An 18773-nucleotide genomic window follows, 5' to 3' on the forward strand; every position below is an offset into this window, starting at 1 on the left:
TTTATACCCTAAAGCTGCAGCTGAGGACCTGTGCCCATGCCTGGCCCCCAGGGACTATTCTCAGAGCTCGCCCACAGTGTGAGCCTGGGGCAAGTTTCCAGACCCAACACACTAGGCTCTGGCCTCAGGCCTGCCTCCCAGCAGCCTCTGCCCCCACCCTGCCCACTGCCAGTCTGGAGGAAGAGGCGCGGAGTCGTGGGGAAAACATCCACTTTAAGCTTTATTACAACACATTGTCTCCAAATACAAAGGGAGGGGCCAGGAGCAGAAGGTGCGGCTGCGGCGGGAGGGGCTCCAAGGGGGGCTGAAGGGCCGGCAGCCCAGTCTACAGAGACTGGAGGCTCATCGGGGGACCTGCACCCTCTCCTCCGCTGGACTTCCCAGCAAATAACAGGAGGGGCCGGGTCCATTTTGGGGCGATCCCAATGCCAGGCAGTGGCCAGGTGGGAGGGGCAGGAGAGAGGCTTGAAAAGGACTCAGGGCTCGGTCAGGAGAAAGCCACCAGGTGGGGCCTCAGCCCGCCTCCTGCAGCACTGGAGGAGGCAGTGGCCAACACAGGACCTTCGTCCCCCTGCTGGCTGCTCACTTTGGGGTAACCAGTGCCTCAAGAGTGGGAGCAGAGACAGACTGAGACAGACAGCCCCCCCTCAACGGCCTGCAGAAAGGACGAGGGGAAGGGGGAAGGGAGAAGGGGGCCCAACCAGTGGCCCCAGACCACTGTCTCCCGGACAGCACAGGGGTGGGGGGCGAGAAGCGGGGAGCCAGTGCATCCTCCTCACCCAGGGTCTCCTCAGAAACCCAACGCAACAGACAGATGGGAGGCAAATTTACATAATTAATAATTAACCAATAATAATAAATACTTAAACCTCTAATCCATAGATTGCAAATACAACAATGATAGCTTATTTTCTTGGGGGAACAGGAGTGGGTGGGGACAGAGGGAACGGGAACAGGACTTTTGCTGAAAGGAGGGATGACAGGAACACAGAGCTGTGGGTGAAAAGAAGAACAAACAGAAGAAACAGCAGAGAGGGCGGCTGGCCGGGGCGGGGTGGGCGCCTCCCTGGCCCTGCTCCAGGACTCAGGACTGGGTCCTGCCCTGGGCTGCCTCTCTGGCCAAGCCCCTGGCCTCTTCCCACAGTGACTGGCCCCACTCCTAGACCCTAGGACATCTGAAGGGCAGGGGCCCCAATGGCCCGAGGGGGTATGGGGCAGGGGCAGCAGGCTGACCCACCTGGGCCCAAAAGCCACCTGTGTTTGGGAGCTGGCATGCCACCTAGAGAGAGAGCACCCTGGGAAAGGGGTGAATGGGAGTTTCTCTCCTGAGCGGCCCCATGGGGGTGGGGGCAAACGAGGGGGCTTTACCTGTCTTGAGGCAGCGCTCCCTAAGTGAAGCAGGCCTATCCCAGCAGCACAGGGGCTTGGCTGGCGCCTGAACTCCCTGTGTGAGCAGCACCTGCTCACAGAGCCCCTCAGCCTGCAGGTGCACACCTGAATTCCAAGTTCTGCCTGGGGCATGGCTGGGGGCAGGGGGCAGACCTGGAACAGAACCCTAAGACCACCCCCTCCTCATACCTGGGGGTCCAGGGCTTCCTGCCCAGTGGAGCCAGCACTGGCTAGCCAGGCGCCTCCTGCCTGACCCCCGGAGGCCAAGCTCCTCTCCTGCAGTGGTGCCACCCTGCCCGGCAGGCAGCTCTGGGGGCATGGGCAAGGGAGAAGGGAGGGCCGCAGCCCTCTAGGAATGGCCTTTCTGAGCCACTCTGTGGCTGGACTGGGGCTCTGGCAGGAGTTGGGGGCACTAACACCTCTGTCCTCCCCTGGGCTCCACCTCACCTGACGTTCCAGAACTCCCTGCCCGAAGCCCCTACACACACTGTTCTATTTCTCAGCCCCTCTGAACACCCGGGCACCATGGGGCCCAATGCCTGTCCTCCCCTGGCAGAGAACAGCTCTGGGGCAACGGGCAGCGGGGTGCCCTCCTTGCCACCAAGATTTGGTGCCTGGAGCTGATGGAGGGCTGGCCGCACCTCTCCGGGGCACACCAGCTCCTGCTCCTCCATCCTACGGCTTTGGTGCAGAGCCCTAGGCCGGTGCAGAGAAGGGAAGGAGCAGGGGAGGTGGGTGGGGGAAGAAGGGGGGTTCTGCGGCTCAGTTTGTGGCAAAGAAGTTTTTTTTTCCTTTTTTTCACCTTTTTGTTATGTAAAAAGTGCACGAAAGCTCGGCAGCCTTTGCAAAGGTCAGCAGTGTTTCCTGGGGCGGGGGAACTGGGAGGGGCCCCAGGCCTGGCACCCAGCTTGCGACTGAAGGTGGCCTCGTATTGCTTAGAAACGTATGTTTCAGTTTAAATACCAGACAGTAAAAATAGAGCTCGAGGACCACCCGCACTGTTGCCAAATCATTGCCAGAATGAACAGCTTAAATAAATAAAAAATCGAAATATTTACTTCTCGATAAAAATCCCAGTAAAACCATTTACCTTTCTTTGCATTATATATAATATACACTTATAACGGGCCTGGCTGCGGGCTGCGGGGCCGAGGGCAGCGGAGGGGTCAGGACACCTCGATGACCTCCACGCTGCCCGAGAAGCTCGCCTGCTTGCCCAGGGCGGCCAGCTCCTCGCCGCGCGCGCGCCCCTCCACCATGCCCTCCTCGAACTCCATCTGGCAGCTGCGGCGCTTGAACTGCGTCTCCGGGGCCGGCTCCTCGGGCCAGCCGGTCCGCGCGTCCCGGGGCTCAGCCCTCGCTGCCTCCCGCCGCCGCAGGTCGCTGCCGCCGCCTGGTCCCGGGGCGCCCGCCCGGCCGAAGGGCGCAAACAGCACCCCGCCCGCCCCCTGCGCGCCCTCGGGGCTGAAGCACCAGGGCCCGTCGGGCGACGGCGTGCCTGGGGAGTCGAGCGGCGGTGCCCAGGCCCCGGGGCCGGCCGGCTGGCCAGGGCCGGGCAGCCCGGGCGCCGACAGGGCCGAGAGGCCGTGCCGCGGAGTCTGCCGGGCCGCATCGCCGAAGTTCAGGCCGAGGCTGTGCGCGGGGGAGCGCGCGGGGGAGCCGGCGGGGGGCCGGGGCCGCCGGCGGAGCCGTGGGCGCGCCTCGGGCGCGGCGTCCGGGCTGTCTGGGCTGGGCGAGGACAGGCCCAGCGCGGCCCCCGACGGGCTGTCCAGCTTGCAGAGCTTCGGGGCCTCGCCGGGGTCGGGGGGCCCGGGGCCGTCGGGCCGCCTGCTAGGGGCGTAGGCAGACTTGATGTCCAAGGAGAAGGAGCGCTTGAGGCGGTTAGTGTCCTGCAGGCGGTCCGAGGAGAGGTGCAGGCCGCGCAGGCCCTGCTGCAGCGCGCTGGTCGCCGGGGGCGTGGGGGGCGCGGGGGGCTCCCCGCCCGCGCTCAGGCCGCCCTCTCTGGCAGCCGCATTCCCTGTGGCAGCGCTCTCTGAGGTAGGTGGTGGCAGCCGTGGCAGCGGGGCCCCGGCGACAGGACTGGGCGGAGGCTCCGGCGTCCCTGAGGGGGTGCCCGGGTCGCCCTGCAGGGCGGCCAGCAGCTTCAGGCTGCGCTCGTACTCCAGCAGCTGGCCCAGGAAGTTGAAGTTGGGCGAGATGGACGGGCGCCTGTCCTTCACGAACCTGCAGGGGAGGAGGCTCAGTCCCAGGCGCCCGCCGGGGCCAGGCTGCCCACCTGACGCACCCGCTGGGCACCCACGAGCTCATGTGCGCCAGGCTGGTCTCAGACCCTCCTCCCTTGCCACGGGTGCTGGACGGTGGGGTCATTCTGGTGCAAGTGGGCAGCCGGGGGAAGGGAGGCGACGCTGTGAGCCACAAGTGCGCGACTGGGGAAGGCGGTACCTGTAGGCGTCGTCGGAGGACATGCCCATGGTCTTCATGATGTAGGCGATGGCGATGGTGGCAGAGCGGGAGATGCCAGCCAGACAGTGGACGATGACTTGGCAGCTGGAGAGCTTGGCTTTATCTGGGCAGGTGGGCCATGGGGGCCAGGTGAGGGCTAAGACTGCACAGCTTCTCCCTGGCCCAGGTAGGGGACCCCACTCGCCCAACTGCCAACAGTTCCGGCTACTTCCTGGGGACCCCTCCTGTGTCTGTGGCCACACACAGCTCTAGCCTTCCTCTAGCCAGGTCCCCGCCCTCCGCCCACCGCAGACTCACCGATGAACTCGATGGACTTGTCCAGCCAGGGCAGCAGTTTTTCACAGTAGTTGTCGTTGATGGGGACCCGCATGAAGCGGCTCTCGCAGATGAAGTCAGGCTTGGGGCAGGAGTTGCTGGCGTTGAGGACGTAGCTTATTCCATTCTGCGTCATCAGATCCTGGAGGGGCGGGAGGGTGGGTTGGAAAGGGGTGGGAGAAGCTTGGGGCGGGAGTGAAGGTGGAGGCTTTTCCTGCCCTGCCGTCAGGAGGGCCTTTAGAATCCTGGGAGCCTTGGAATTTGTCCCAGATCCCAGCGTATCCAGGGGAGGGCCCAGGAGGCCTCTCTGGTCCACCCTGGCACCCTGGGCCCGTGCGGGGGGTGGGGCACGGCTGGCCTCCGACTGCAGGCCCCACCCACGGCGGGTGGTGGGCTCCTAGGAATTTTATGATTGCCTGGGTGGTGGCTTTTACCCTTTTCCCTCGTCACCATTTTTAAAACACGGGATTCTTTCAGAGCTGGCCAGAGGCCCAGTGACATCCACAGCTTGGCATGCCAGCTCCCCGCTCCTCCCCCCAGCCCTGCCGGGCCCTCCCCCAAGCCCTGCTGTGGTCCTTCTGGGGGCATGGATGGGGAGCCTGGGGTCCTCCTGGGCCCCCACCCATGCTTCTCCCACACCCAGCTCATCCACTGCCTTCAGCTCCTTTCCTCCCTCATCCTCCGCTCCGCTGCCAAGCTGCTTCTGGAGCTCCTGCCCCTTTCCCATTGACCACCCCCCCAACTCCACTGCACACACACCTTGTTTAGGACGTCTTTCTGCGAGCCCAGGTAGAGGTGAGGCAGGATGCGGGTCAGGCCCACGCTGGGCACAGGCAGGCAGGGCTGGGAGAGGCTCATGGGTAGCAGGGCAGCAGGCTTGCCCTCGCAGAGGCCGGGGAAGCAGGAGGAGAAGGTGGCGAAGCCCCCTGTGGGAGGAGGGCCGTCAAGTGGGTTGAGAGAACACCTAGGGCTCCCTGTCCGCCTAGGGCACCCCATCTACTGCTGAGGATCAGTCACACCCAGCCCAGACCCAAGCCTGAGCCCAGCTGGCAAGCCTCTGGCAGAGCACCTGCTCTGCCCGCGGTGGGGGGAGGGGGTACTGCCACACATTTACAGCCTGCACCTACGCCCACATTCCTCCTCATGCTAATTAGGGGCTGACCCAGCTGAGGACGCTGCTATGATGCCCGTAAAGGTGGCGTTGAGGTGGCTGGCCATCATGGCACGCGCTGGGCCCAGGCAGGGGTGAGCTCAGAGGCCACAGGGGTCTCCTGCTGAGGGTGTGCGTCACACAGCCCAGAGGAGAGGCCCTCACGAGCCCCGCCATCTCTCATACCCATGGCCTGGGGCCGGGCCGGGCCTTCCTCCTCCCCTGCACTGATGCAATGCCTCCCTGCCTCCAGCTGGCTGGGAGCTCCAGGCCTGGGCTTGGGTGCCAGGACCAGGAGGCCAGGGCTTCCGAGAGGCCCTCCCCGTCCCCAGGCATGACATCACCCTGGCACAGCCCTCGGGGCATTTGCCGTCTGGTTATGGCTGTACTCCACCCAGCAGGGGAGGACGGAGAGTGGAGAAGCCCGGGGCACTGGGGACACGCGGGGCAGGCAGTGGGCACCCGCTGCACACGTGACCAGCGTGTGCTGCTGCCTTCCACACGCGTCCAAGTCCGAGGCCACAGGCTGGTGGGAGGAAGTCCCCTGCCCTGCATCGGCTGGAAGGACCCGAACGTGAATCCCTGGATGTCTGACTCAGTGACCATGGGTAGTGCACACCATGTCTCTGGTCTCAGCTTCCTCCTCCTGCCTGCCACACAGCATCGCGTGGTTCCAAGAAGATAATGAGCATGAAGACACATGGTGAGAATGGACCTGGCCGTCCCTGACCTGGCTGGGGCGACCACCAATGTGGACCAGAAACTGGGCAGCACCCACCTGGTGGCTGCCAGCTCTTGGGAGGGTGAGGCCAGCATGGCCCAGCACCACCCCGGGGACACCTTCCAGAACATAAGCCCCATGGCAAGCCGGCTGCTGCTTGTGCAGAGCCTGAGGCAGCTGGGCTGAGGCCTGCCCTATCCCACTGGACGGGGCAGGGGAGTGACGGCGGGAGCTCAGGGCCTGGGAACCCCAGGGCTCTTTTTTGTCCTGGTTTGCAGAAGAGGCTGGTGCCACATGTGTAGCAGGTGCCCACTGCCTGCCCCACGTGCCCCCAGTGCCCAGGGCTCCTCCTCTCTCCATCCTCCCCTGCTGGGTGGAGTAGAGCCACCCTGGATAACTCCTGAGGACAGGGGAGTGTGTGCAAACCCCCAACCAGAACACCTGCTGTGCCAGCTCCCCGTGTCCCTAAAAAGGGCGTGACGCTGGGGGACTGTGGATATGGGGGAAGTTCCAGGCTGGGTGGGTTGAGGCAGCAGCCTTGGAGGAACAGTCTCTTCTGTGGGAACCTGCTGGCTGGACAGGGGAAAGCAGGTAGGTGACTTGTCACCAACGACGCCCCAGCTTGCAGGTTCCCCTGAGCAGAGGCCGGGATGGGCACTGTAGCTGGCTTCCACTCACTGTTCTGAGCTGGGGGAGCCCTGGATGTTCCCGCTGCAGGACAGCCCCGCGGAGGGGGAAGGGCTGCACCACTTCTCTGCAGACTCTTCTGCCACCTGCTGCCTCTCCTCCTCCCTGTGGCTCTCCCAGGGATTTTGTGCCTTACTCTCTGCTTTCTCCAGGGCCTGGCCAAAGGAGAAGGTGCTGGGGATTCCATCAGAACCCTCCCACCTCTCCCAGAGGAGGTAAAGGCAGGAAAGTCTCTGGACAGGTGCAGAGAACCGACAGCTATGTCAGCAATTCCCCAGGAAGCTTCCCAGGACCCCCCAGGTGGAGCAGGTAGTGTGGATGTCCCTACACACCCCACTGTGGATGCCAGGCCTAGCAGGGACCGAGGCTCCAGACCAAGGCTCCAGGGATTTCAGAACCACCCAGGCTCTGGGAGTGAGTGATAAGTGAGGGGTGTTGGGGTTCAGTGGACCCTTTGTAGGTCTCAGCACTCTTTGGGCCCTGGGGAGGCACCCCTACCCCCAGGCATCTCCAAAGGCGCCTTCCCAGTATTCCTGCTCTCTGACTCGGGGGTTTCTGGGGCAGCGCCTGCAGTTCACCTGCTACTCACAGTGAAATCCCAGACTTGAAAAAAGGCGTGTGTACCAGGACATGTGCCTGCCCCATGCCACCTGGGAGACCCTGCAAGCGCTTATGGCCACAGTCACAGATGCGCTTCTGCCCGCCACCTCCATGACCCCCGGACTCCCCGCCAGGGCGGGGGCCGCCACCCCACCCACTTGCAGTGCAGTCACCCGGCCAAGGGTCCAAGGCCGACTGCAGGCCGCTGCTTAAAGGGCCAGGCCCCTCTCCCATCCCTTGCCGCTTGCCCCCCAACATCATGAGCAGCGCAGCTGGAGTGGGGGAAGAGGAGCGGCAGGGGGAGGTGGGGTTCACAGCAGTCCTGGGACCCCAGCACAGCCTGTCCCGCCACTGTCTCTCTCCCGCTTCCCGCAAACCTGCCCTGCTGTGGGGAGGACAGAGGCTTGGTCCTCACATTCTGGCCTCTACCATCCCCGCAAATGGACCAAGGAGCTGTGTTGCCTGTGCCGCGGGATCCTGGAACATCCCTTCTCCTGGGTGAGGGGCAGCACCCCTGCCCCACCCAATATATTCTTTCCCACTCTCCCTGGTTCTTCGCAGAGCCAGCCCAGAGCAGGGGCTGTGCCCACCACAGGGTGGGAGGGAGCCTGAGGGCAGAGCCCGTGGGCCTGCCTGGGTGTCGCCATGAGCCCACTGTATACCACGGGGCCTGGGACTCCTTGGCAGCTGCACTTCTGGAGAAAAGGGGACACAGCCTCAACCTTGCAGGGCAGATGTCAGCACAGAAAGGCAGTTCTGAGGGTGGCATGACCAGGCCCTGGGAGTGCCCTCCTGGCAAATCCTAGCCCAGGCCCGGCCCCTCCCATGCCCACACCCATCCACGCCCACCTGCACACCCATGCTGTCCCACCCACCAGTGCTGGGTGAGGGCCCCAGCCCCCCAAACCGTCCCACTCTGGCCTCGAGGGAGACAGGCCCTTCCAGGCTTGGGACTTTCCTGGGATCTGCCTGCAAGTAGGGAGGTGCCACTCTGGGACCTTTCTCAGCCTCCAAGAAGAGCCTCCTGACTCCCATTCCTGGCTAGGGCAGCAAACTGGCCCTTGGGAGGGGTCCTGTTACACCTGGTGAGCTGTAAAAAGCCCCAAACTACTCTCTCCCCGCCCCCCACCAGTTCAGTCCTCAAACTGGACCTAGGGAAACAGGGTTGGATCAGAGTGCGTCATTCTGTGGCTTCTGGTTCTGAGAGTTCACACATACGCACACAAATCCCAAATCTCACCCAGACAAGCACAGGCGGGTACATACACAAATATACCTCCGTGTATATACATGCATATACACGTGCACACACGTACATGCACATATGTGCACACACAGGCATGCATATGCCCATACATGCACACACGTACATGCACACACATACATGCACACACACGCACACACACACACATGCACACACATGCTCACGTACACACTCGCAGAGGCAGATGCTGGTCACCAGACGCCCAGAGCCATGCACGGACGCACAGACACCCTCTGACCGTGGCCACCCAGCAGTGCAGGCTGCTGGTCTCACCCACAGACAGGTGGGGAGGGAGCCTGGCCTCAATGCTTTTGCCCAGGACACTGGACCACCCTCAAGCCTCCCGGGTGCCCTTTAGGTCCCAGGACATGGCATGTCGGGAGGTTGGCCTGGCCAAAGCGGCTGCCACCCCTTCATCCCCCACAGCCGCCCTCAGGCTGGCTGAAGGTCCCTGCTTCCACTGGATGCAGGGCCAAGGGCCTGGCTTGGCTGCCTACTCCTCACCCCACCGTGCCTGCACCCCACAGTCCCCCATACCCTCTGCTTGCCTGGAACAGCCCCTGGTAGCAGAGGCCAGGCAGAAGGAGCCTGGACAAAGACCCCAGACCTGGATGGGGGAGGGTGCACATCCCTGGGACAGGCCAGCTCCGTCCGGCTCTGGGACCTGGGCCGACCCCAGGAGGTGGATTCTACAGACACGCCCTCAGCCACAGCCCAAAGAAAGAAAGAACCCTCTGGGACCACGAGTGTGTGAGTGTATATGAGTGTGTATCAGCGTGTGTAGGGGGGCGGCTTCCCTGCCTCCAGGGCTTGGGGCCAGTTGCCCAGACTGCTTTTGGGCCACAGGGATCCCTGGGGGCTGTCTGCTGGGACCCAGGCAGCAGCCTTGATGCCAGGCTGTTGCCAGGCAACCTGCACTCAGCTGGGCTTTCGGGGGCAGGGGGACTTCCTCGGGACCCCACGGCTCCAACTGAGTTTCCAGAGGATGGGGCCTCTGCCTCTGGCTTCTGACAGGAGCTCCGGGAGGGGGAGGGGCTCCCAGCCTGCATGCCTTGCCCTACACCTCTGGAGCCCAGCCGTACTGTGAGATTTCCTTCTGTGTTGAGGATAGTCATATTGGTGGGTCCTGAAGTGTGGGCGTCCTGGGGAGAGGATGGTGGGGCCTCAAGAACCACAGATGTATGGAGATCCCCCCGTGCCCAGCAGACGCCTCCCTGATGCCCCAGCCCCAGCCCCAGCCCCAGCCCCACTGCTGGCGGAGCAAGTGCCTTGGGGAGGCGTGGGTCACGGACTCACCAGTGAGGATGGCCACGCTGTCGAAGCAGCCGTCCAGCTTGCTCAGCAGGATGGAGAGGAAGCTGTCTGCGGCCAGCACGCTGGCGTCCCGCGTGCTCTGGTCATAGACCACCACGTCCTGTGGCTCTGTAGCCTCCACCTGGGGGCCATGGGGCAGAGATCAGCATGCTGCCTCCACCTATCGATGCCCTGGCCCCGTCCCAGCCATGCTGGCTCAAGGGAATAGTAAGGGCATCAGATGATGGGAGGCAGGCAGCTGTCACCTTGCTGCCTGGAGGGGAGGGCAGGTGCGGTCACACACTCTCCTCCATCTGCCAGAGGCCCAGGTGCACACACCCACACCACACAGCAAGCCATGGGGGCAGGGAGGGGGTGGGCTCCTGCCCTGCGCAGCTGTGCCCCCATGCCATGCACATCGGTGAAGGGGACGGAAGCTCTGGGCCAGGCCTGTGTGGAGGAGACACAGGTGAGTGCGATGGGAGCCCAGGATAGGACATGGCTGGCTCCCAGGGTGGCGGAGGGACAGAGAAGTTCGGCCCTGAAACGCATGCCTTCGGGTGTGGGCTCTCAGTGGGGCTAACTCTGTAGCCAGCAATTCTGCTCCCCACCCTATCCCCTCCCCAACCCCCAGTGGAGAAACAGAGGGCTGCAGCAGGACCCCAGGCCCCCGCACCAATTCCGGAGGCAGCAGCTGGAAGCTGGGTTCCTCCTGCTCTCCTCCCCCACCCCAAGGGCCAGCCCAGATGTTGAGCGGCTTTTGCTCAGACAGCACCGGTGCCCCCGCCCTGCAAGCACACACTCAGCCCTTAAGCCAGCTGAGCCGCCAACCCCGGGCTGGGTGACGTCACCGGCAGCCAATGGGATCGCACTCTGCTGGGAGTCCTTGCTGGGGGTCATTAATCACCGGATTCCCCTTGTTGGAAACCAAAGGGAGCCGATTCTGGCCTTGGGGCGGGCGGACTCCTGGCCAGTGGCCATCCCACTTGAGTCCTCCCATGTCCCAGCTCCGAACAGGGCCTATCAGTGACCCAGACCCCTCTCAAAGCCTCCAGGGCCAAGAGCTTGTCACCCTTGTCCCCTGCGAGGCAGTAGAAGGAAGAGGTGCCGCCACCTTCACAGGTCAACAGCCCTGCTGTTCCCTCCCCAGCTGCACCTGATGGTCCTGGGCAGAATGAGCTGTCCTTCCCCAGAAGGACGTTCCTGGGGGGCCACAGAGAGAATTCTGGGTCCCTGAATACTCTGCGGGCTGGGGAAAGCTGTGGGATGGGGACACGGACTGCTCATGTGTGCCTTTTGACCACCCCTCCTGTCCTCACAGCAGTGGAAGTGGACCACACAGCTGTCCCTGTCCCGTGTAGGCCAGCTGGGCCGCTCCCACTGCCATGTGGTCACACCTTGCTATTCCACTCACTGCTCCCCTCTGTGAGCCTGCGTTGGCCCTGGCCACACAGTCCTATCTGCGTGGGGAGGGCCCGGCACCTCTGTGCAGAAGCTGAGCAAGGAGGCCCTGGAGGGAGGGTAGGGAGGGGTGCTGCCGGCGGGGGTGCGGGGGATTCCCTGAGCAGGGGCAACAGGCAGCGGTGAGAGGCAAGTGCCAGAGAGGACTGCTCCACACGCCCCTGGCTGTGACCCCAAGGAGTCGAGTTTGGACTGGAAGGCAGAGGAGGGGGGTGCTGCCCGAGCTGAGGGCCCCTTAGCCATGGACTCTGGACGTGGTGCATGCCTGGTGGGCAGTGGGCTGGGTACCTGGCTGCGTGCAGCCGGCTGGATGAGCTCCGCAATGGTCACCTTGCCCTGCTGTAGCCGCCGCTTCACCAGCTTGGAGCAGCAGATGTTGACAGAGCTGAGCACATGCCAGCTGTTGTACTCCACGAAGGAGCGGCTGTCGATGACCAGCGGCCCCCCAGGCCCGCCCCGCAGCAGGCTGGCCAGCTTCTTGGCATCCATCACCTTCCTCGGGAGCCGGTCCCCGGCCATGGTGGGGCAATGGGTGCTGGGGAGGGTGACCCCTGAAGTGAGGAGGGGCTGCTCCGACGGCCCAGGTGTGGCCTCACGCTGGGAGTGACCTAGCACATGGTGCTGGACCTGCAGGGACGGGGGATGGTCAGCAGTGCTGCGGGCCCCTGGGTGGCACCCAGAAGATCCCCAGGACAGATCAGAGCTGGGAGCTGCGCCCACCAGGACACACCAACAAGTGCCCGTGGGAACCCTTCTCCCTCTGGAGAGACCCCGTCCAGGTCACAAGGCCAGCTCTCAGCAGGATGCAACAAGGCAGAGGGGGGCAAATGGGCCCCACAGAGAAGGGTCTGAGGACTGGAAGAGGCCAGGGGTCCTTCCTGTGGGCCCTGGGGTTCACGGACCCTTAGGCATTCCAGAACATTCCATCTCATCCCTGGGACACAGGCATCTCCCTGCTGTGACTTCTGCATCTTTTCCACCACAGGACCCCCAGCAAGTCGGGGTCTGGACTGCACCTCACCCTCCCACACGGTCAAGCTCTCTGCCCTCCTCCGGGCTTGCTGTCCTCACACCTGCCCCTCTCTCCCTAGCACAGCCCCAGGGAGTCCAATCCCTGGAGACTTGACTCCAGGGCAGCTCCGTAAGCTGATAATCCAGCCCCTGGTGGATGGTGGCCTTGGGGCTGCCTCCACTGGAGAGTGGGCTCCCGGGGGCAGCCGGATAGCAGGCGGGTGCGGGAGGGGCTCAGGCACAGAGGCACGGCTCCTTTGCCACTGCTGCCCTCCTGACCTGCAGGCTGAGGTTTAGCGTGCGCCACGTGCCTGCTGGGGGTGAGTGCCCAGCTCCTGCAGGGGCGTGTCGCACCCACACAGTGCCCCTCCCCTAGCGGAGCCTGGGGTCTAGGAGGCTCCTTCAGGGGCTGATGGGGCCCAGGATGGGAGGGGCGGGGCAGCCCTAGGAGGAGGGTCAGTGTCGGGGACCCCGCAGGTGCCAGGCCCTCGGCATGGCCTGCAAAGGCCTCAGACTGCCGGGTGGGCAGGTGGAGTAGGGATGTCTGAGGATGGAGTCTCTGGAAGCCCCTCCTGCAGGCTTGATGACAAGCCTGTCACTGCCCCACTGCCGGGCCCCATCTCCCTGTCACCTGCCAGGACTGGCCTTCCTCTGGGTCCACTTTAGACTCACAGCCCCTAGGAGGCACACAGTGTTAAGGATGATGAGTTTGCTTTAACTATGGGGAAACCGAGGCTTGGGGCAGGGGTGGGACCTGGGTCACACCTGGGCCACACACAGATGGGCACTGGGTGTCCCTGCAATGCCATCTCCCCTGTGCCTCCACAGCTGCCGGCAGTCAGGAAGTTTACTCCACCCAGCTCAGGACTGAGGGAAGGCTGGGAGATAGATGTACCCTGGGCCCTGCGCCCTGTGCAAAGCGGGCTACAGTGGGTAGCGGGCCCTCAGCAAGCCAGACCCCCAACCCACAGCCACAGGAGGCACTGGGGGGAGGCGCCCTGAGGACACCCGTGCACTGCAAACAGCAGGCTGGGGACAGAGGCCACCACCGTTTCTGGACTCTCCAGGTCAGCTTCCAGGCCGGCGGGGGCCCATGGGAGAGTTCACAGAGCAGCAGGTGCAAGGCTGGTGTGGACCTCGTCCCTGGCCCAGCCCCGACTCCACACTGAGGGGCAGGTCCCAGCTCCTCCCTGCCCAGGAGCCCCAGCCTCGCACTCACTCTCCTTCTCCAGACACTTCAAGCTTGGCCCCTGCCTGGACCCTCCTGCCTCGACTAGGCCCAGGCTTCTGTGCATTCCCACCATCCCTCCTGTTGCCAGAGGCCAGGGAAACACCTGACTGTGGATGGGCAGCCTCAGCTGACCCCACGGCTGACACCAGGGATTGCGGTGGCACCTGGTCAGCAGGGCCTCAGGATCCCACTCAGATAACGTTCCTGGGCTGGTGCTCCAGCCTCCACCACAGGGTGGGGAACGAGGCCTGGGAGTCCTCTCCAGGGCCAGACCCAGCAAGTTCAACAGCAAAAGGGCCTGCTGCCTGCCTGCTGTGGAGGGTCTCTGTCTGCCAAGGGGGTCCCTGATTGCCCACAGGGGGTCCTTGATGAGCTGTTTGTCCTTCCCGAGTTCTACCTGAGCCTTGCACAGGTGGTGAGAGGCGAGGGCCCAGATGTGTGGTTCTGGTGAGACAGCGGCTCCAGGTGCCCCGTAGGATACCCAAGGGTCCAGCTCAGAGACCCAGAACCCCGAGAAGGCTGCAGTGGCAGGGACACTTGGGCTGGGGGTCTTTTGAGGAGCTGCCCCGGCCTCAATGTCCTCATCCATTAAGTGGGGGTGGATTCTCTCTCACTGAAAACAACAGAAGCAAATACCCCCCAGTGCAGGGAGGAGGGCAGGTGTGAGGAGAGGCCCTCGCCCTCTCTGCAGCCAGGGCCTAGCCTTCATACAGCCCTGAGTCCTGACACTGCCATGAGAGACCTCGGTGCAGCCAGCCAGATCTGAGACCCAGAAGGAGGGGAGGGAGGAGGGCAAGTCCAGCTGCAGGGTGGTGGGCAGGGGCTGGAGGGGCGGGAGGATGGGTCCTGGCCTTTACCTGGCCCTGCTCTGCCTCCTAAGCAACGCTGAGCTGGAGCTGGGCCTATCACCCACAATAGTATTGTTATTTACAGCCGAAGGGGATTCATTAGCAAGTTAGCACCTCCATCGTCACCACGGCAACAGCAGAGGTGCCAGGCAACCGCTGCTCCTGCGGCAGCCACCACCATGGAGCAGGCTCCTCTGCAGAGTGGGCACGCGCCCCTCCCTGCTCTCTCCTACCCACCCCAGCAGGTGCCCGGCAGTGCAGAGCCCAGTCCTCAGCCCCTCCGCTCCTCTGCCCTACCTGGTCCTAACCTTCCTTCCCACTCCCGGTACCTGCTGTGCCCAGCACGCTCCCTGCAGCTCCCTGGCTCCCCGCCCCCTCAGAGGCCTTCTCTGTACTGCGAAGGGCTGGCCGAGTGCCCCCTCCTGCAGGAAGCCTCTGTGCCATGCTGGCCTCTGGGAGAGCATCCTCACCCACAGGGTCTCCTTGGACCTGCAGCTCCCAGGGGGACATGTTCCTCACCTCTGTCTCCCCAGATGCTAAGGATCGGGGCTCAGCTCTGCCAGGGATGGGGCAGGTTGGGTGGGGTGGGGAGCAGAGACTCTAAGGACAGCCTGGTGCAGGTCAGTGGGGCCAGCACTGGCCATGTGGGAACAGAGGTAAGGCAATGTGGATGGTGTTGGTTCCACGCCTCTCCTTTCACGGCCCCACATGCCAAGCCCTCCTGAGTACCTGTGGCCCTGCTATTCCAGTGTCTAGGGGTTGGGGGGTGAGAGGCAGGGCTGGGGACAGGATGCCCCCTAGTGTGCCCCATACACCCTTTTCAAAGGTCTTTGAGCCCAGGAGGAAGCAGTTTCCAAGTCCAAAGTCAGAAGAAGGCTCCTCCCAGGCCCACACCTTCCAGGAGGCACCAGGCCGCCACCCTCCCCTGGGACACAGCACGCCTGGCTCCAGTGCTGCGTGCACACTGCCCTCTGTGCGTGCCAGAACACACCTCTTTGCACACCCACTCCACACACAGGGCTGGTGCTCCTTACCCACAATCCACCTGCCCTGTGTGCAAGTACCCACGCGTGAATATGTGCACATACGTGGGCTGGACATACACTAGAGCACACACACGTCTTTGCCCTCTGTATGCAGGATCCCCTGAGAACCCCAGTACTCCGGTACCCGAGGGGTCAGCTTCAGACTCCTTACAAACATGAGCTCCCACACCTAGCGCCTCAGTGCAGCACATTCCTGTCCCTGAGCACGGACGGGACCAGGGAGTCCCAGGCCACCCCCAGCTCTCAACTGACAGCATCCTTACCACGTTACCTTCTGCTCAGCACCTAGAAATGGGGACTCACTACCTTCAGAGACAGCTGCCAGGACTGTCAAGCACGGGGGGATGGGACTGTGTCTCCCCCTCACACCTAGGCAGGCTCTTGGAGCTGTCCGGCTCACTGTCACCCAGGGATGCTTCTGGAGGCAGAAATCGTCACACTAAGGAGGCTGAGGAGAGACTGGAGGGTGGCAACTCTGGGAGGCAGGGACCCTGCACTCACACAGGTCAGCTCATCTTCCCTCACTGGGCTCCCCCAGATGCCCTCATCCCTGCCTCCCCTCAGCTCCCTTGGCTAGTGGTGTAGGACCCAAGCTGGCCTACACTCTGCTCCGCTGGCCTGGGGAAGCTGTGGACCTGGGAGAAAGTGGGGTGGGGCTGGGGGCTCCCTCCGATCCCAGGAACGGGGTCCGGGCAGGGCAGGGAATGGGAGGACTTGGCACAAGGGGCCGTAACAGTCGAGTCTCAGAGCCAGACATATCCAGGTTCCCTCCCTTCCCACCAGACCTGTGCCCCTCCTCCTGGTCACTGTGCCACACGCTAAACATCAGGACCAGTGTGGGGCTTCCAAGGTTCACTGCCCTGAGCAACTCCAGCAGAGGGGGCCTCAGCGGGTGCAGTTCTCATGGCCAGAGTCCAACCCCCTCTCTCTCACTGTGGGTCTGCCCCTTTCCCTGCCTTCTGCAAGAAGTGACACCTAGGTCTCCCCAGGCCGTAGCTGATGCCCCTTCGAGGCACCTGTCCCGTGGCAGCCTCTAGGCCCTGACTTCAGCCCCAGCCTGAGAAGAGAAGGGTCCTGGAGCAGAGACTGACTCTAAGTGTCTTTCTGCACTCTGTTAATGGGACTTTATTCCCAGAAGCCTCCCGGAGGACAGAGGATACCAGGGGAATAGAACCTGCCCAGCCACACTCGTGCAGCCCCCGGCTGGCTGCAGCAGGAGGTATTTCAGCGAGACTTCAGGATGAACTTCCAGCTGGGGTCACATGATCTGCCATCCGTATCCAGTGCTTATTAGCAGTGAATGCATGGGACTGTCCTCCTGGTGGAGGGCTGGGGCCTGGGGTGCTACATTCACCCCTGGACCGCCCTAGGTGCAACAGTGTCTCTGGGTGGGCTGTGCCAGAAGGGAGGCAAGGGAGAGTGCCGGGGCTTGGACCTCCGCTCAGACCCCCCGCTGGGGCACAAAAGGAGCTTCCCTGGCCTGCAGCACCCCACCCCCACCCCAAGCTGCACAGCAAGAGCACTGCGGAGCCACGCTACATCCTGCCACCCCCTCCTCCATCCCACAGTGTCCCCGCCCCCCATCACTGCAGCACCAGAGCCCCTATTCCCCTCAGCAGAGGCCGGTACACCCCGCAGCAGGGAGACGGAGGCAGATTCTCCCAGAAGGGGTGACCCTGTTGGGGCTGGGCCTATTGTTGCCCCCTCCCCTCCAGGCCAGACTATTAGGTACCCCCAGCCTGGTCTGCTCCTCATCCCAGGCTGGGCAGCTGGGCCTAGCGAGGTGGCTGCAGCAGCCTGGCTGTGCCAGCCCCTCCCCCAGCGCCGCGGCTGCCTCTGCAGCAGGCGGAAGGGCGCGGGGGCTTTATCCCTCAGGGGCCGGCTGGGCACCCCGGGGTGGGGATGCAGTGCGGTCTGGACACTGGGGGGATGGATCTGCAGCCCTCCCCCGCGACAGGGGAAGGCCCCTTCCCGGGTGTCCCAGGCCAGAGGCCGTCGCGTCCCTCCCACGGCCGAGGCTCCACACCTCCCGGACCGACTCCGGGCCAGGGTCCGCCTGCTCCGGTTCTGGCCCCCGCGGGGGTGCCGTTCGGGACGTCGGGGGCTCGCGCAGATCCGCGCTGGATCTCAGGCGGCCCTGGTGGGTCCTGGATTTTTGTCCCCCCCATTCCACACCCAAAGAAGGAGCTGCGCGGAGAAGGGCGGCAACGCGGCGGGCGGGCGTGGGCTGGGCCCGGGTCCGCCGGGCGTTGCGGGGGGCGGGGAAGGGGCCTCCCTGTCCCTGGCGTCCTGGCCGGCCGTGGCCGCTCATTCCGGGGCCGCCTCCTCCTCCCGGGCGCCCACCGGGTGCCGCTGCCCCAGCGCCCCCGACGCGGCGCCCTCCGCCCCCCGGCCCGGGCCGGTGAACCCCATCCCCGGCGCCCGCCCCCCGCCCCGCCGGCGCCTCCGCTCACCTCGCTCGCGCTCGCCTCGGGGGCGCTCCGGGGACCCGCGCCGCGCTCAGGGCGCCCGCTCGGCTGCGCCGTCCATGGGCCCGGCGGGGGCCCGCGCAGCCGGGGCAGGGGCCGGGGGAGCGCGCGGGCCGCGTCGCCGTCGCCGCCGTCGCCGCCGCCAACGCCGCGGGGAGCGCTCGCTCGGGCCGGGGCGCGCGCACTGCGGGCGGGCACGCGCGCTCGCGGCGCGCATCCCAGCCCCGCGGCTCGGCGGGCGCGGCCGGGCGGTTCCGGCGCGGCTCGGGCTCGGGCTCGGGCTCGGGCTCGGGCGTCCGGCGTCCGGCGGGGCGTTGTGGGGGGAGCCGCCTCGGCCGCCGCGCTCGGCCGCGAGTGACAGGCCCGGGGCGGAGGGCGGGGCCGCCGGCGGGGATGAGGTCATGCCGAGCGAAAAAAGCCCCTGACGTCACCTGCAGCCAATCAGCGCGCGCGGCTCGGGGGCAGGTGACGTCAGCGGAGCCCGGGCTCGGGGTGAAGCTGAGGCGGCTGCCGCGGGGGGGGGAGGCGGGGTGCAGGGTGCGGGTGGGTCGCGCTGCCGCCGCCTTCCGCCCTCACCCCGGGACCGGCTCTTAAAGGGACCACGCGGCGTCCGGGACCCCGCCTCCAGGAAGCCCTCCCGGCCCCGGGCCCCGCGTCACCCAGGCCCCCCCGTCACCCGGGCCCCCAGCCGCATCGCACAGACCCCGGACGGTCCAGCTGAGCGGCTCCGGGCGCGAAGTTCTCCCCCCGACCCGGACAGGCGCCGGCGCCGCTCCCCCCTTCTCCTGGCCTTTGTTGGCGCTGGGCCGCTGCCGGGGAGCCCTCC

General features: G+C 64.8%; 2 protein-coding genes across 3 annotated transcripts; both read right to left on the minus strand.

The window, feature by feature from the left end:
• Nucleotides 1-200: 200 nt before the first annotated feature.
• On the minus strand, nt 201-18035 carry DUSP8 (dual specificity phosphatase 8). 2 transcript variants are annotated; one of them, XM_031016285.3, is made up of 7 exons: nt 17933-18035; nt 11632-11970; nt 9886-10024; nt 4927-5093; nt 4150-4309; nt 3832-3955; nt 201-3612 (listed from the first exon to the last, which is right to left on the minus strand). In XM_031016285.3, the coding sequence occupies exons 2-7, from the start codon at nt 11860-11862 to the stop codon at nt 2556-2558; spliced, it is 1878 nt and encodes a 625-aa protein (XP_030872145.2). In that variant the 5' UTR covers nt 11863-11970; nt 17933-18035; the 3' UTR covers nt 201-2555. The 2 variants fall into 2 exon arrangements, with proteins under 2 accessions (XP_030872145.2, XP_055210182.1); XM_055354207.2 differs by lacking the exons at nt 9886-10024; nt 11632-11970; nt 17933-18035 and adding an exon at nt 6717-9825.
• LOC109028957 (protein enabled homolog) lies at nt 648-1521 on the minus strand. The gene is made up of 2 exons (XM_063710871.1): nt 990-1521; nt 648-721 (listed from the first exon to the last, which is right to left on the minus strand). The coding sequence occupies exons 1-2, from the start codon at nt 1519-1521 to the stop codon at nt 648-650; spliced, it is 606 nt and encodes a 201-aa protein (XP_063566941.1).
• Nucleotides 18036-18773: the final 738 nt, after the last annotated feature.

Source organism: Gorilla gorilla, chromosome 9, assembly GCF_029281585.2.
Source record: "Gorilla gorilla gorilla isolate KB3781 chromosome 9, NHGRI_mGorGor1-v2.1_pri, whole genome shotgun sequence".
NCBI lineage: Eukaryota > Metazoa > Chordata > Mammalia > Primates > Hominidae > Gorilla > Gorilla gorilla.

What these genes read in the sequence shown, in the direction of transcription:
- LOC109028957 (XM_063710871.1), bottom strand. Translation starts at nt 1,521, where the DNA reads ATGCCCCAGGCAGAACTTGGAATTCAGGTGTGCACCTGCAGGCTGAGG. An exon ending in TTCTTTTCACCCACAGCTCT is followed by an intron (nt 722 to 989) that starts GTGTTCCTGTCA and finishes GCTGTCCGGGAG; the next exon opens with ACAGTGGTCTGGGGCCACTG.
- DUSP8 (XM_031016285.3), bottom strand. Translation starts at nt 11,862, where the DNA reads ATGGCCGGGGACCGGCTCCCGAGGAAGGTGATGGATGCCAAGAAGCTG. An exon ending in AGCCGGCTGCACGCAGCCAG is followed by an intron (nt 10,025 to 11,631) that starts GTACCCAGCCCA and finishes CATGGCCCCCAG; the next exon opens with GTGGAGGCTACAGAGCCACA. An exon ending in AGAAAGACGTCCTAAACAAG is followed by an intron (nt 4,310 to 4,926) that starts GTGTGTGTGCAG and finishes CCGCCCCTCCAG; the next exon opens with GATCTGATGACGCAGAATGG.